The following is a 15,694-nucleotide window of genomic DNA, read 5'->3' as shown; positions in this document are numbered from 1 at the left end:
TGATACACTATAGCCTTATCAGATGAATACGGGACTGGGCCCGCTAATCATATTACCAACAGCAATACTGATCTTTGACTGACGTTCTTGCTACTGCTGTTATCATACTGAATTACTAATCGCTCTTGCTGTTTGAAAATGGGCACTATGACATTGACTTCGTCACCTACATGACGGGATTGAACAATTTGGATCATGCCTTCATCCATCAGACGTTGGATATCCCTTTTCACCACATCACACCCTCTTGGGTTCACACTACACACAACACAACCATCATGGTCATGCTCACAGTCACTCACCAAATAGATATCTTTGTGCAGTTGCACCAAAGATCTTCGGATAAACCGGACATCAAAAACCTTGAATTCACCGGGATAATCGTCCACCATATTCACTGAAGAGTTCCCATGAGCGGGCAAAGGGTTATCTTTCACATTAGGCACGCGGTCCTTAAAGGACACCATACCATTCTTCATAAGCTTTTGCACCTCATACTTCAACGGATAACAGTTTTCAATATCATGCCCAGGTGCACCCTGATGAAAAGCACAACGAAGCTCAGGTTTATACCACCAAGGAAGTGGTTCTAGGATCTGCGGTGGGTTCCTCGGTTGAATCAAGTTCTTGAGAACTAACGAGGGATATAATTATGCGTACAACATAGGAATCGGGTCAAAAGAGACCTTCTTCCTCTCGAAGTTTCGTTGTTGATGATTGTTGTTGGTATTGTTGTTGTAGGTGTTCGTCCTTTGTTGCGGTTGTTTTTGTTGACGTTGATGTTGTTGTTGTTGAATTGGTGTTGTTTGCTGATTAGAAAATACAGGAATAACGAAAGATACTTGATGATGATGATGTTGACGGGATGGTGGATTTCTTCTGATTTGAGGCCTCCTCTGCCTGCCACTGGAAATTGCATTTGTTTCACTGTCCTTCCTCTTGCTGAAACTACTACCATACTTCTTACTCATTGACGCCTCATCTCTTGACAAACGTCCTTCACGGACCCCCTCTTCAAGTCTCATCCCCATATTTACCATCTCGGTAAAATCACTGAGGGCACTGGCGATCATGCGTTCATAATAAAATAAACTCAGGGTTTTCAAGAAGATCTTTGTCATCTCTTTCTCCTCCAAAGGAGGAGTGATCTGGGCAACCAACTCCCTCCATCTCTGCGCATATTCTTTAAATGTCTCTTTGTCCTTCTGAGACATAGACCTCAATTGGTCTCTATCTGGCGCCATATCCACGTTGTACTTATACTGCTTCACAAAAGCCTCACCTAGGTCATTGAAAGTGCGGATGCTTGCACTGTCCAACCCCATATACCAACGGAGTGCAACACCGGTCAGGCTATCCTAGAAGTAGTGAATCAGTAATTGGTCATTATCTATTTGAGTTGACATCTTGCGGGTATACATTACAAGATGACTGAGCAGACAAGAGTTTCCCTTGTATTTTTCAAAGTCAGACACTTTGAATTTCACTGGGATTTTCACATTGGGTACCAAGCACAATTCATCAGCACTCTTCCCAAACAGATCTTTACCTCTCAGCCTCTTCAATTCCTTGTGCAGCTCAAGAAATTGATCCTTCATTTCGTCCATCTTTTCATAAACATCTGGACCCTCAGACGGCTCAGAATGATAGATGCTATCCTCTACGCGAGGCAAAGTATGCACAACTGGAGGTGGCACAAACATGATCGGGCTAGATGCCGGCATAGAAGCAAAAGTAGGCGCAAAGCCTTCTGGCACAAAATTGGGCGGCATTCCCCACGGGAATCCGGCAGACAGGTTTTGCGCGAAGTGGGCGGTGGCAGTAGGCACGGTAGAGGTAATTGCTTCTGAAGTAACAATCCTCGCGGGAGGAGTTGCAGGCATTGGAGAAGCTTGGCTTTGAGCAGCAATAACTGACTCCATCATGGCAGTCAGTCGGGCAATCTCGTCCTTCAGCTCTCTGTTCTCTTGCTCAATGTGCTCCATGATTTTCTGATGATTAGCTCTGGTGTTGTACCGGTGAGTCAGCTTGGCTTCAGCATAGAAAAACATCAATCAGACACCTGGCAAAAACCTGCCTATGCAAATGATGCATGAAATGCAATGCTTGATTATTTTTATTTCCAAGGAACTTACTATATCATTTGCAAATATATAATATTTAAATGGCAATTGCAATAATTTGATATGACCAAAAAATCTCTTTTTATTTATATAAATTGGAAGGATTACACTGAGTACAATTTCAGAAACCAAAATAAAAAGATACAAGAGAAAAGGAGACTAGTCATCCTAAGGATCCCTAACAACAATGTCAAAAGATCTGGGTGAAGGCGCATACTTCCTTCGAATGCGACGGATCTCGGTCTCAAAAGAAGCCTTCATCTGAGTCTTCTCAAGGACAAGCTGGTCAACAATCTTCATCCAAGCAACGGAAGGCTGAGGCATGCTAGAAGATGAAGCCTCTGACTCTCTCTGTCTCTTCGTCACTCGGTCTTCAAATAGATCAATAAGTGCATCTTTGTCCTTAAACTCCAACTGCAACTCTTCATGCTTCTTGCTCAAAGCATGGAAACACTCTTCCCACATATCCTTCTCTTACTTCATCTTGATGAGCGCGTCTTCCAACTCCTCTACATCTTGGTTAGGGAGAGTTAATGGCTCAACTATAACTATAAACGTAGGTCTTTCACAAGGATAAGGCATCTTCAACTCCATAACTCTCTTCTTCACCCAAAGAGTGTAAGCTTCCAAAGCTACACAATTGCGCGGACCAAGCTCGGATCTTCCTTTCCTATGCACATTATGCCAAGCATGCACAATCTTCTGCTTCAAATGTTCGGGATCTTTACCCTCTTGATAGAAAATACCTTCTAACAAAGTGTTATTAGGTTTGTCTCTCAAGGGGAACCCAAGTTGACGACGAGCCAAAGCAGGGTTGTAGTTAATTCCTCCTTGTGTACCAATGAGAGGCACATTAAAGAATTCACCACAACTATCAATAATCTTCAAATTGCTTAAGGACGGATCATACCAAACTATATCATCATTAGTGAGAGACATAAGTCTCTGAGACCACCTTAGACATTGTTTGTTCTCCACAAAAGCAGGTGTCTGAGGCAAGTGCGGAATAAACCACTTGTACAGAAGAGGAATACAACAGACAATCATTCCACCACCTTTAGAATTCCTTAGATGCAAAGAGAAATACATATCTCCCAACAAAGTAGGCACAGGATTCCCAATCAAGAAAAGTCTAATGGCGTTAACATCAACAAAATCGTCAATGTTAGGGAACAAAGCTAATCTATAGATGAGCAACACAGAGATATCTTCAAAAGCGTCCACACTACCAGCTTGAGCAAAAGTAGTAGCTTCCTTGATGAGGAAATCAGATGGCAATCCAAATAACCCTCCTTTCTCCACCCAATGATCCTCTATCTCAGACTTCTTCAAGTGAAGAGCTTCAACAATAATACTAGACCGAGGAATCTCCTCTAATCCACTAAAAGAAACTCTACTAGAAACAGGTATCCCCAAAAGATGAGAATACTCCTCCAAGGTAGGCACAAGCTGAAAATCTGGGAAAGTGAAACAATGGTAGAAAGGATCATAGAACTGCACCAATACACTCAAAAGTCCTTCAACTACATCAACAGACAAGATAGACAGAAGCTTCCCATGACGTTGTTTGAAGTCCAAGGGGTCTAATACAAAAGATGTTAGCTTCCTTAACTCTTTCAAGTCGGGACATCTAAAACTGTACTTCTTCGTGTTCCTTCTTCCACAATCCATGGTCTGAAAATATTTGCAAATGATACCTTAGTTCCTTGAAATTTTCGTGTGATGAATGTTATGATGCGCATGAATGCATGAATGCAACAATCACAAATAAAGGATCACACACAAGGCAAACAAAGGTCAAGGGATGAATCAAGTCATTGTCAAGATCAATCATCCATTTTGGTGGATTATGGTTTACACCTTATCAACACCCAAGTTCCATTGATATTGACAAGACTTGATATTGACAAGAATCAGGGGTTTATTGCAAATCACGAGCATGGAGTCTGGGTAAGAACCATCCCAAAGAAGTGAACTAAGGATAAAAACATGTAGATCATATTCTAAAAAGTTCCCAGAGTCTTAATTTCATCTATCGGATATTATAGGTTAAGATGACTGACTCATTAACCCATAATATTCTCAAGAGAAACTCGTCTGAGTGTAGTATCGCGTAACAACTGTTATCAAGTCTACACTTGAACAGTTTCCGCACTATGTCCTAAATAGGCCAAGATGGGTTAAATGTTCTAAGGTCCCCAGCTTCTCAGACCCAATTAGAAATAGTAATGCCTAACCACAAATACTTGTGTGACATTTCCAAATCCAAAGGAGTCTCCACTGAGCAGATGGATCTCAAGCCAACTTGTTAAGGACTACTCCACACAAGTCGAACATGACTATACCATCCTCCTATCTTAATTGCACTCAAGTTCGGGTTAGAACTTATCTCACCACTCAGAGATCACCAAGCACAACAAGCAGATTATATCACACATACATATATACAAACAACACATATATACAAATATATTCACAAAAAGTAGGTTAAACCCACTGGAGACTACTCCCCAGCAAAGTCGCCACTTAATTTTTGTAGCAGGAGATTCATGATCATTAAGCTATTGACAAGCTAGAGATCAATTAATAAGAGTCGCCACCGCGCTTTTATTATTTCCAAGGGAAAAGGGAAAATTACGAACAAAACCCAAATAGTAAGAAGTTTTCAAATAAAAACTAATAAAAAACAGAGATCACAGGTAAGGGAGTTGGTTACACAGAGGGAAGGTGTTAGCACCCAAAGTGTCCTAGGTACTCCTAGGGAGCCCTTTTTGTGTGCATGTGTATTTTGTACAAAGTGGTGTTTACAAACAAATAGAATGGGGGATGAGAAAAGGATTCATTAATTATATTTTTGTGTTTGACAAGACCTTCAGACTTGTGCCTACGTACCAACATAAAAATGAGGGATCAAAACCTCGTAGTTCGTGATACAAATTTCAAAATGGGTGCATTGATTTTAACAAAATTTATGTTTGAAAGACACAAAGGCCCAAAATGGTTTGAATGAGTTAGTTTTTTTTGGCTTTTTAAAAGTTTAAGTCAAGTATTTGTTAAGTTTGTTCACGAGTTTGATTTAAGAAAATAAGTTTGAAAATGCAATGGCATAAGGCCAAAGTTTCTATCTTTTACAAAAGTGGTCAAAGTTTATAACAAAAATAATTCACACAAAGAAGATTTTGAAAATGGAGGGGGAGATTTTGAAATTAAAGAAATGGGGAGAAGATGAAGAGACTACCCTATGTACAAAATTAAAAGTTTAGAGTTGAAAAGATCTGACCAAATGGGTAGCAATCCAATAGACAAAAATGTCAATTGAAACCATGAATTCCCTTGGACTTTTAGAATCAAATAACACACAAATGCACAATTATATTATCTTGAAGAGCAAAGGCATCAAATAAAGATGGCCTCCTCCAAGCTTATCCATTCCATGATCTTCTTCAGAAATAGCCCATGTAACAGATGAATTCCACAAGTCACGGGTTCAAAATAATAGCTTCACAGTGATCATGTTGCAGATGAATCTAGAGAGATCTTGAATGATGTATTAGATGAAGTTCAAATTATAAGCACTTGGTTTTTCACAAATTTGCATTGGCCAAGTCCTTTAGCTTAGGGAGGTTGCCTAGATTCTAAGTCCATTTGTCCAAGATCAAGCCAACAGTCCACTCAAAAGTTTTTTATGGTTTTCATGATTGTTATGTACATTAATGGTCAAAGACCACACAAAACAAACAAAGTATATACAAACAAAATATATCACACAATATGGTCCAAATGGACAAAGTGAAAATTACATTAACACAAACAATTAAAATGATATGTACAATGGCAAATGAAATAACGTGCAAAAAATAAATTGCATTAAGATAAAAACTTGAAATTTAAAATCAATAGTTAGTATGTTAGAGGTTAGCTTTGTTTTGCTTTTGCTTTTTCAAGACATCCTTTGGAGAACACTCAACCCACTTATCACAAGCATGGATCCTTGAACCAAAACATCTTCCAAAGGAAGGAAAGAAGGTCAAGTTTCCACACAATAGCATGAAAGATGGCAGACTTACAATCTCACTAACTAGAATGCTTATGCCTTTTGTGTCAAAAATTTAGCGCTATATTAAACAATCGTAATTGGACTTATGTAAAAGTCACAACTATTTGAGGTCGGACAATAGAATTTTGGTGTTAATGCATGTTAGAGACATGGTATAATGAACTATGCTCATGAGACATACCACACACACACACAAAAAAAAGAATATGCAAAAGGTGTGGCATAATCTCATCCATACTCATGTTAATTTTTCAATCAACTAGCATTAGGACTTTGAGATATCATAGGCCAAATGGAATATACATTCCATCAATCCCCTAAATCCAATGATATTAACTTGACAAAGTCAAATCAACCTTGACCAAGGCCCAACAACGAACAAGCAAACTCAAACAAGTCAATACAAATGGTCAACAAAATTTGAATGACATTTATTCAATTAAAAATAATAAAATACTGCATTTAATTCAAATATGTTTTGTCCAATTCCTAAAATCTCATCAAAACACCAAAGAAATGGCCATGAGACTTATCATAGGTTAAACAAGGTCAAAGGACCTTGGAGAAAAAATTTCAGAATTTTTGGACATTTAAAAATATTTTTAAACCATTAAAAACAACTGCAAAATCAATTAATTCAGGAAAAATATTAATAATGATCCAAAAAATAATTTTAATTCAGAATATGAAAGAGAAAAATATTTGAAATTTTTTAGTGAAAGTCCCATATTTTTTGGATCAATATTAAATTTAATATGAATTATTGGAAAAAAATGCAATTAAAACAAAAATTCAGAAATTCTAAATTACGTGGACCATCAGATCTCCCTCATTAATTGAGGTGGCAGATCTGATGATCCAAAGCGCGCGCTCCACATGTTCTCTAGTCAACCGCGTGGCAAATGAGGTAATCACAAGGGACGATCAAGATTAGAACATGAGACATGGATCCTATGGTTCAGAGGTTGGCCAAGTCATCGCCGGAGCTAGAGCTCCAGTCATCTTCTCCAATGAACCTCACCGGACTGGCCAACATAAACCATCACCAAAAAAAGAAACAAGGACATGATCTTAAAGATAAAATGGCAGTGAGCTCGAATCTGACCTCCAATTACTCCAATTCAAAATATATTAAGAGATATGTGGAATTGAAACCTGAGGTACATGAACTGAGTTGCTTCGATTTGACCTCAAAGCAACTCAATCTTCTTGCCTACATTGGTAGGACTTCAGACAACCAAATAATCAAAGGAATGGAGCAAGAAATTAGGAGAATTGAAGAGTTTAAAATTTCTGCAAATTACCTTCAATGGAGGTCTGAACTTGATGGGTCTTGATCTAGCTTGTGCTTGGACTCACTCTACTTGCTTGTAGGAAGAGAATTGAAAGGTTTATAAGCAATGGATTTCTGGAGAATTGAATTCCAAAATAGTGGAGATTCAAGCTCAAATTCAAATGAATTTCTCAGATTTATCCTATGAGAAATGAGGGTTTTTAATGGGGGATCAAAGTTGGTGCAATGGTGTTGTGAATTCTGAGCAATTGAAGCTCTATTTATAGAGGAATCATGTGATATTTGCACACTCACTTCCACTTTCCAAAATTGGCAAAATGATGATGCAATGGTGAATGGGCGCGCATAGGCCCATGAAATGATAGCTGAAGGTCCAAAATTACATATCAAATGGTTTGAGGGTAGCTTAGATTGCAAGGCACATGTACATTGATGCTTGAAGATTGATCCATGCCAAATGATATCATCATGTTTAAGCCATGTGCAACCTATGCATTTCAAGTCCAAAATGAATGAATTTGAGCTCTTTGGAAAGGTGAGATCAAGAGGAACAAGTTTGATGTTGAACACTTTTTCATTTGGAGCTTGGAACTTGGATAAATTTGAGGTGGAAGTTTGGAAAATTTTGACATATCAAAAATTTTCTAAGTGTCAAGCCATATGTCTCAATCTTCCACCTTGCTTAACTTTTTATATGAGCTTCAAATGAGAAAAGTGTCTTCATCAAAGTTATAGATCTCTCAAAGACCTTCAAAATTGTCACTAATTTAATGTCATTTGGATTTTAAATGATAGAGTTATGCATTTTTGAAGTTTGGAAAAATCACTTGATCAATGATATAGGTCAAAAGTGACCTATAATGTAGCCTCATATCACATGCTCAAAAAAGTTGAATTAGCTCCCACTCTAAACATAAAAGTTGAAGTAGTCACATTGAATTTAATTGTGCAACTTGGAAATCTTTCATCTCATAAAAATTTAGCAATGTATGGCCTTGGGAAGTTGACTTTCAAATTAGGGTTTAAACAAAATGACCTATAATGTTCAACTTAGAAAATGATTTTCCAAGAAAAACTAGATCTAGTTCTCAACATAAAAGTTGTTTAGAATATAATTTAGAGTAAGTTTTATCTTGGAATCATTTTCATATGGTGAAAATTGTAGGAGATAGGATCTAGGGAGACCCAGTTTTGATTAGATGAATTCATCTGGCCAACCACCATCAACCAACTTGCTAACTTCCAATTCTCTTGACTTTCTTGGTTCATGGTAGGTCATATATGCATAAGATGATGATATTTTAAGTGTCCCTTGAGAAATTTGATCAATTGGTGAGATAGCTTGTTGGAGAAGTTACTCAAGATACCCAGTCAAACTAAGGTTTCCAAGGCAAATCACCCTCAAACTCTTGAAGAAAACTTGATCAATATATCATGTAGAAATCATTTGAACTCATATATGATGTTCATAACCATTCTTGAATCAATTATTTGTTGTGCTCTTTGATCATGAGGGTCTCAAACCCTAGATGTAAACTTGATGAATCAATAAGATCATGCCCTTCCTACAAAAGAGTTAGGCAAATGCAAAGACATGTTTTTTGGTATTTTGTTTAGTAAAATGATAATATACAAGTATGATATAATCACAAAGTGCTTGGTGATCTCTCCCAAAACAAACTCAATGGAAGAGGGGTAAGGAGGATGCCAAGATATGATCCCAAAACTAATGCTTATGATGAAATTGCATTAGGGATCTTAGGGTCAAAATTGGGGTATTACAGCTATGAACCTTTGAAAACACGACACAATGGAATGAAAGATGCACTGAGAATGAAAAAAAAGCTTTTTGACTTCTTAATCAACAGATGAATGAATGAAATATCATCAAGTTTAGATAAAATTCCAGAACTCCCGACTTTTCATGTAAACCTTGATAAATGCTTTTAATTGATGAAATGCACGACAACATGGATTGATTATGCTATGTTGATGCGAGTGAAAAATTTAGGGTAAAATTTAGAGTATGACAATTGCTCATATTTAAACATGTTTAACTGGCGGATATGAAGAACTCTTGTCTTCAAATCATCATGGTGAAAGATAGTTTAAATATCAAACAGATCCAAATTTTTCCCTTATATGCAAAAGAATGATATGCTTATGGTTATGAATGATGTGTATTAGGATTAAGAGACACTTTTGATTTCTTAATCAACATATGGCAACGATGTGGATGCAACGTAACTTTAGGAAATACTCTTGATTTCCTAATCGTCGGGTGATAAGAATGCAATGAAGGTTAAGAAGTACCATTGACTCCTTAAAATGGGTGCAAATGAATTAAGAAATACTCTCGATTTCTCAACTATATGAATGACAAATGATATGGATGCTAAGAAGTACTCTTGACTCCTTAGAGATGAATGAATTAAGAAATACTCTTGATCGCTTAATCATCATATGATTGAATGAAATGTAAATGAGTTAAGAAATACTATTGATTTCTTAATCATCAGATGATAAATGATATGTATGTTAAGAAGTGCTCTTGACTCCTTATAAATGATTGAATTAATAAATACTCTTGATTTCTTAATCATCATATGATCGAATGAAATGTATATGATTTAAGAAATACTTTTGATTTCTTAATCATGAGAATGCAAATGAATTAAGAAATACTCTTGATTTCTTAATCATATGAATGTAAATGAATTACTAAATACTATTGACTCCTTAATAATATACAAGTTAAGAATGCAAATGAATTAAGAAATACTCTTGACTCCTTAAAGATGAGCATAAATGAATTAAGAAATACTCTTGATTTCTTAATCATGAGAATGCAAATAATTTAAGAAATACTCTTGATTTCTTAATCCTGGATGTAAATAGGATAAGAAATACTCTTTATTTATTAGACATGAATGTAAATGAACTAAGAAATGCTATTGATTTCTTAATGATATGAAGGGAATAAGAAATACTCTTGATTTCTTAGTCATGAATGTAGATGGGCAAAGAAATGCTCTTGATTTCTTAGATGTTATGCAAATGAGTTAAGAAATACTCTTGAGTTTTCAATCATGAATGTAAATGGGGTAAGAAATACTCTTGATTTCTCAGACATAAATGTAAATGAACTAAGAAATGCTCTTGACTCACGGTAGATCCCTGGGATGCATTTTTTACAAAATAACATTTTTGACTGTTCTTTAGAAGTTCTTCTTTGAAGGCAGACTCTCCTGGGGGAACAAATGGTCATATTCAGCTGCTCTTGGCTAAAGATGTCATATTCAACAACTTTTAACTAAAACTGATTGTAATCAACTGCTCTTGGTTGAAGATAAATGAATGAAAAATATAATAGTATTCAACTGCTCTTGGCTAAAAATATTGCATTCAACTGCGAAATAAAATAGTATCCAACTGCTCTTGGTTGAAACTATTGCATTCAACTGCTCTTGGTTGAAGCAGAACTTGTGTAAAAATAAAATAGTATTCAACTGCTCTTGGTTGAAACTATATATGCAAATAATGTATCCAACTACTCTTGGTTAAAAACATCTTGATCAGCAACTCTTGGCTGAAACTATTGCACTCAACTGCTCTTAGTTGAAGAAAAATTGTTGGGAAATAAACAAAGAACTTTCTTTGGGGAATAACTCCATATTCAGCTGCTCTTGGTTGACAGAAGACTCTCTGGGGAATAAGAAGATTCTAGAGACTTGTTGGGGATCAAATGTTAATAATAATCAAAAGGATTTGCATTACTCTCAACTATTGGACTGACAGGTTCAATCCACTGCTTCTTCGGAGAGTAGATCAAAATGGAATGCTAAGTCTACCGGGTATTGACTGAAATAAATTGTTGGGGAATACAATGAGACTTTCTGGGAAATAAATGCACAGGACAATCGCTGGAGATATATTGAGGAACATTCAATAGAACTTGTCTGTTATGGAACTCTCGTCCATTAGACTCACTAGGGAAATTGCTAGCTTGTGAAGAGATGCCAATCTTACACAACTACTTCGAAGTGACTTGTTGAAGATAATGTTGATGGGGATACCTTTCTAAGGAATCCTGCTGGTATAAACTCGTCTGGTGAGTTCATGAAATTTTGCTGGATAAAATTACATGTGAAACTCTGCGGGGAAATATCTACTGAGGGAGCCAAGTAGAAATTCCATTGACACCAGAGTTCCAATGGGAGAATATCAATCACCTAGCTTGGGAAGAAACTCGTCTTGAGAATCAACACTAACAATGATCGACTCTTAAAAGCACTTATAGTGAAGAAAAAGATATATTATACTATTGAGAACAACTCTTGAATCTTGGTCTACTGAATATTACACTGAACTTCCTTGAGAGGTTGTTGAATTTGAGTTAAGGCTTATGCATGATTTGCTTTGTACATGATATGCAAGAAGGAAATGAATACATGAATATACTAGTTTATGCATTTTGTGGGTATCAAGCTCTGATTCCCCAACGCCTTATCTTGGATAGTTTTGACACCATAAAAATGATTTGCAAAAACTCTTATTTCTATTATGTCGTTTGGTGGGCTTCAGTGGGAACTCTTGTTTCTGGAAGAAATAACCACTTGTAACTTGCTTTAGATCATGATGATCAAGGAAAATTCCCATATCTTGCGATCCTAGATATGTTGTTGTAAACCAACAAATATTCCTTTGACATTTTCAAAATTCAAAACAATTTAAAGTTGTCAAAAGCTTTGGCGTTTCCATTGTTTTAATGTTTTTATTTTATAAAAAATAAAAGCAACATTAGGTAAACAATAGAAAAACAAAAGTAATTGATGAAGGAATGTTTAATTGAACAATTTTATTTTGATGACAAAATAAATCATGCAGGGGATACATGAAGGTGTAAATCCCTTTAAGAGGAGATTACAAAGCGAGAAAGCAATAAATGGCAATGAAAATTTTAAACTGATTTTTTGTCGAAATACAACATTTTCTATTTTCCCATATATCCTATAGTCCTCATTACTTTGCTTCTGGATTACTTTGCTTCTGGAGATGGCAACTGGACGGTTCCCTTCCATCTGAGCTCTGTTACAGTATTGACTTGTGTTGGCTGTAGTATTATGCCTTTGGATATTCCCTAACTTTTACGTGAACTGCTCCTAAGAGTTTTAGTTCACCGGGAGATTTTACCATTTTTTGCTTAAGCCGCCCTTTCGGGTTTTCGACTTACCGGGCTTAATTTTTTTTTATCCCTAATTTTTGCTTTGAATCACCCTTTCGGGTTTTCAACTCACCGGGATGCTCATTTTTACCTAAGTCTCCCTTTCAGGTTTTCAACTTAGTGAACTTTTACTATCCATCACTTTTTCTTAGGCATAATACTTTCTGACTACATCAGAGTTGATGGGATGTGTCAACTCTTCTCCATCCATGTTCGTGAGAACCAAAGCTCCACCAGAGAAATCTTTCTTCACCATAAATGGTCCTTCATAATTGGGAATCCACTTTCCACGTGAATCCTTCTGGAAGGAGATTATTTTTTTCAGCACCAGTTCACCTACGATGAACTCTCGAGGTTGAACCTTCTTGTCAAATGCCTTCTTGAGCCTCTTTTGATATAACTGACTGTGACACAACACCGTCATCCTCTTTTCTTCGATCAGATTGAGCTGGTCAAATCTGGTTTGAACCCATTTTGCTTCCTCTAATTCAGTCTCCATCAAGACTCTCAACGAGGGATCTCAACTTCTATTGGTAACACAACCTTCATGCCATATACTAAAGAGAAAGGGGTTGTCCATATTGAAGTGTGAATAGTTGTTAGGTATTCATGTAAAGCAAAAGGTAGCATTTCATGTCAGTCTTTGTAGGTCTTCACCATCTTCCGAATGATCTTCTTGATCTTCTTGTTAGCTGCCTCCACAACGGCATTCATCTTTGGCCTATAAGGTTATGATGTTCAATCTTAAAACTTTCACATAACTTCTTCATCATCTTATTATTCAAATTTGATCCATTATTAATTATAATCTTTCTAGGAGTCCCGTAGCGACAAATAATATCTCTCTTGATAAACCGGGGTGACCACTTGCTTTGTAACATTTGCATAAGAAGCAGCTTCTACCCACTTGGTGAAGTAGTCAATGGAAACCAGAATGAGTCGATGTCCATCTGCAGCTTTTGGCTCAATCATACCGATCATGTTTATGCCCCACATTGGTAATGGCCATGGAGCAGACAAAACATTCAGAGGAGTTGGTGGCACGTGCACCTTGTCAGCATAAATTTGTGGCACTTCTTGGAATAGTGGTAACAGCCTGTTTTCATCATCAACCAATAGTAACCAGCTCTAAGGATTTTCTTCGCCATTGCATGTTCGTTTACATGAATGCTGAAAGAATCTTCATGGATCTTCTTGATGAGTATGTTTGCTTCGTTCCTATCCACACATCTGAGCAGAACCAAGTCAAAGTTTCTTTTGTATAGCACACCATCACTTAGAAAGAAATTGGCTGATAACTTTCTCAAGGTCTTCTTGTCTGTGATAAAGACGTCGTCTGGATACTCGTGTTTCTTAATATATTGCTTGATGTCATAAAACCATAGCTTGCCATCGGTTTCTGATTCAACTGCTAAGTAATATGCTGGCTCGTCTAGATGTTGAATTGTAATAGCAGGTGCTTCGTTAGCCCACTTGACCTTGAACATAGAAGACAAAGTAGCAAATGCATCGGCTAGCTGATTCTCCTCCCTAGGAATATGATGGAAATTAATCTCACTAAAGTAGGGGATTAGCTTCAAGACATGCTCTCGGTATGGAATCAAATTGGGATGATGAGTCTCCCAATCTCCTTTGATTTGATAGATGACGAGTTTCGAGTCTCTATACACTTAAAGAATCTTGATTCATAGATCAAGGGTTGCTTCAATTCCCAAGATACATGTTTTATACTCCACCATGTTGTTGGTGCATTTGAAATATAATCTTGATGTGAAGGGAAGATGAAAAAATGTTGGAGAGGTTATGACAGCTCCAATTCCATTACCCAATGCATTTGAGGCACCATTGAACACGAGCGTCCATCACGATCTTAGTTCGGGTCCTTCCTCTGGGCCTGGAATCTCATAGTCTCTTATATACATGACGTCTTCATCTGGAAAGTCGAGTCTCGTCGATTGATAGTCCTCCACTAGTTGGTGTGCAAGGTACTCTGACAACACACCACCATTAATGGTCTTCTAGGTCACATACTGGATGTCATATTCTGATAACAACATCTGCCAACGAGCGATTCTTTTACTTAATCTAGTTTTCTCGAAGATGTATTTGATAGGATCCATCTTGGATATCAATATTATTGTATGGAAAATCATGTACTGTCTTAGGCGACAAGCGGCCTATGCTAGTTCACAATAAGTCTTTTCTAGCACTGAGTACCTGATTTCACATTCTATAAACTTCTTCCTCAGGTATTAGATAGCATGCTCTTTTCTACCCATCTCAGCATGTTGCCCCAGTACACATTCCATGGATTCATCGAGTACTATCAAATACATAATGAGAGGCTTTCTTGGAACTAGTGGCACCAAGATTGGTGGTTCTTGCAAATATTGTTTGATTTTATCGATTGCCCTGTGGAAATCTTCATTCCACTTGACAACTTTATCTTTTTTTAACATACTGAACATTGGCTCGCAGGCGGCTGTCAGATGCGAGAGGAATCTAGCAATATAGTTCAATCTGCCCAAGGAACCACGAATTTGCTTCTTTGTGTGAGGTGCTGGCATTTCTTGAATAGCTTTGACTTTGTCGGGATCAAGTTCAATGCCTCTTTGGCTTACAATGAAGCCTAATAGCTTTCTAGATCTGACACCGAAAGTGCACTTAGCAGGATTCAGGCGTAGTCTGTACTTCCTCAATTTTGCAAACAGCTTCTTCAGATGAATAACATGCTCTTCTTCAACCAGAGACTTGGTAATCATGTCACCTACGTAGACTTCAATATCCTTATGCATCATATCATGGAAGCGAGTTACCATGGCCCTTTGATAAGTTTCCCCAACATTTTTCAGGCCGAAAGGCATCACCTTGTAATAGAAAGTGCCTCATGGTGTAATGAAAGTTGTTTTCTCCATATCTTCGGGAGACATTTTAATCTGGTTATATCCTGATAATCCATCCATGAAGGAGAATACATAGAACTCAGTTATTTTATC

General features: G+C 37.0%; 1 protein-coding gene across 1 annotated transcript; it reads right to left on the bottom strand.

Moving 5' to 3' along the window:
* Positions 1 to 13,334: 13,334 nt before the first annotated feature.
* Positions 13,335 to 14,818, bottom strand: LOC127094039 (uncharacterized). The gene is made up of 3 exons (XM_051032911.1): positions 14,730 to 14,818; positions 13,749 to 14,228; positions 13,335 to 13,419 (listed from the first exon to the last, which is right to left on the bottom strand). Exons 1-3 carry the CDS (start codon positions 14,816 to 14,818, stop codon positions 13,335 to 13,337), a joined length of 654 nt encoding a protein of 217 aa, XP_050888868.1.
* Positions 14,819 to 15,694: the final 876 nt, after the last annotated feature.

Source organism: Lathyrus oleraceus, chromosome 1 (assembly GCF_024323335.1).
Source record: "Lathyrus oleraceus cultivar Zhongwan6 chromosome 1, CAAS_Psat_ZW6_1.0, whole genome shotgun sequence".
Classification (NCBI taxonomy): Eukaryota; Viridiplantae; Streptophyta; class Magnoliopsida; order Fabales; family Fabaceae; genus Lathyrus; species Lathyrus oleraceus.
The sequence above is the reverse complement of the archived record's forward strand: the minus strand, read 5'-3'. Positions and strand labels throughout refer to the sequence as shown.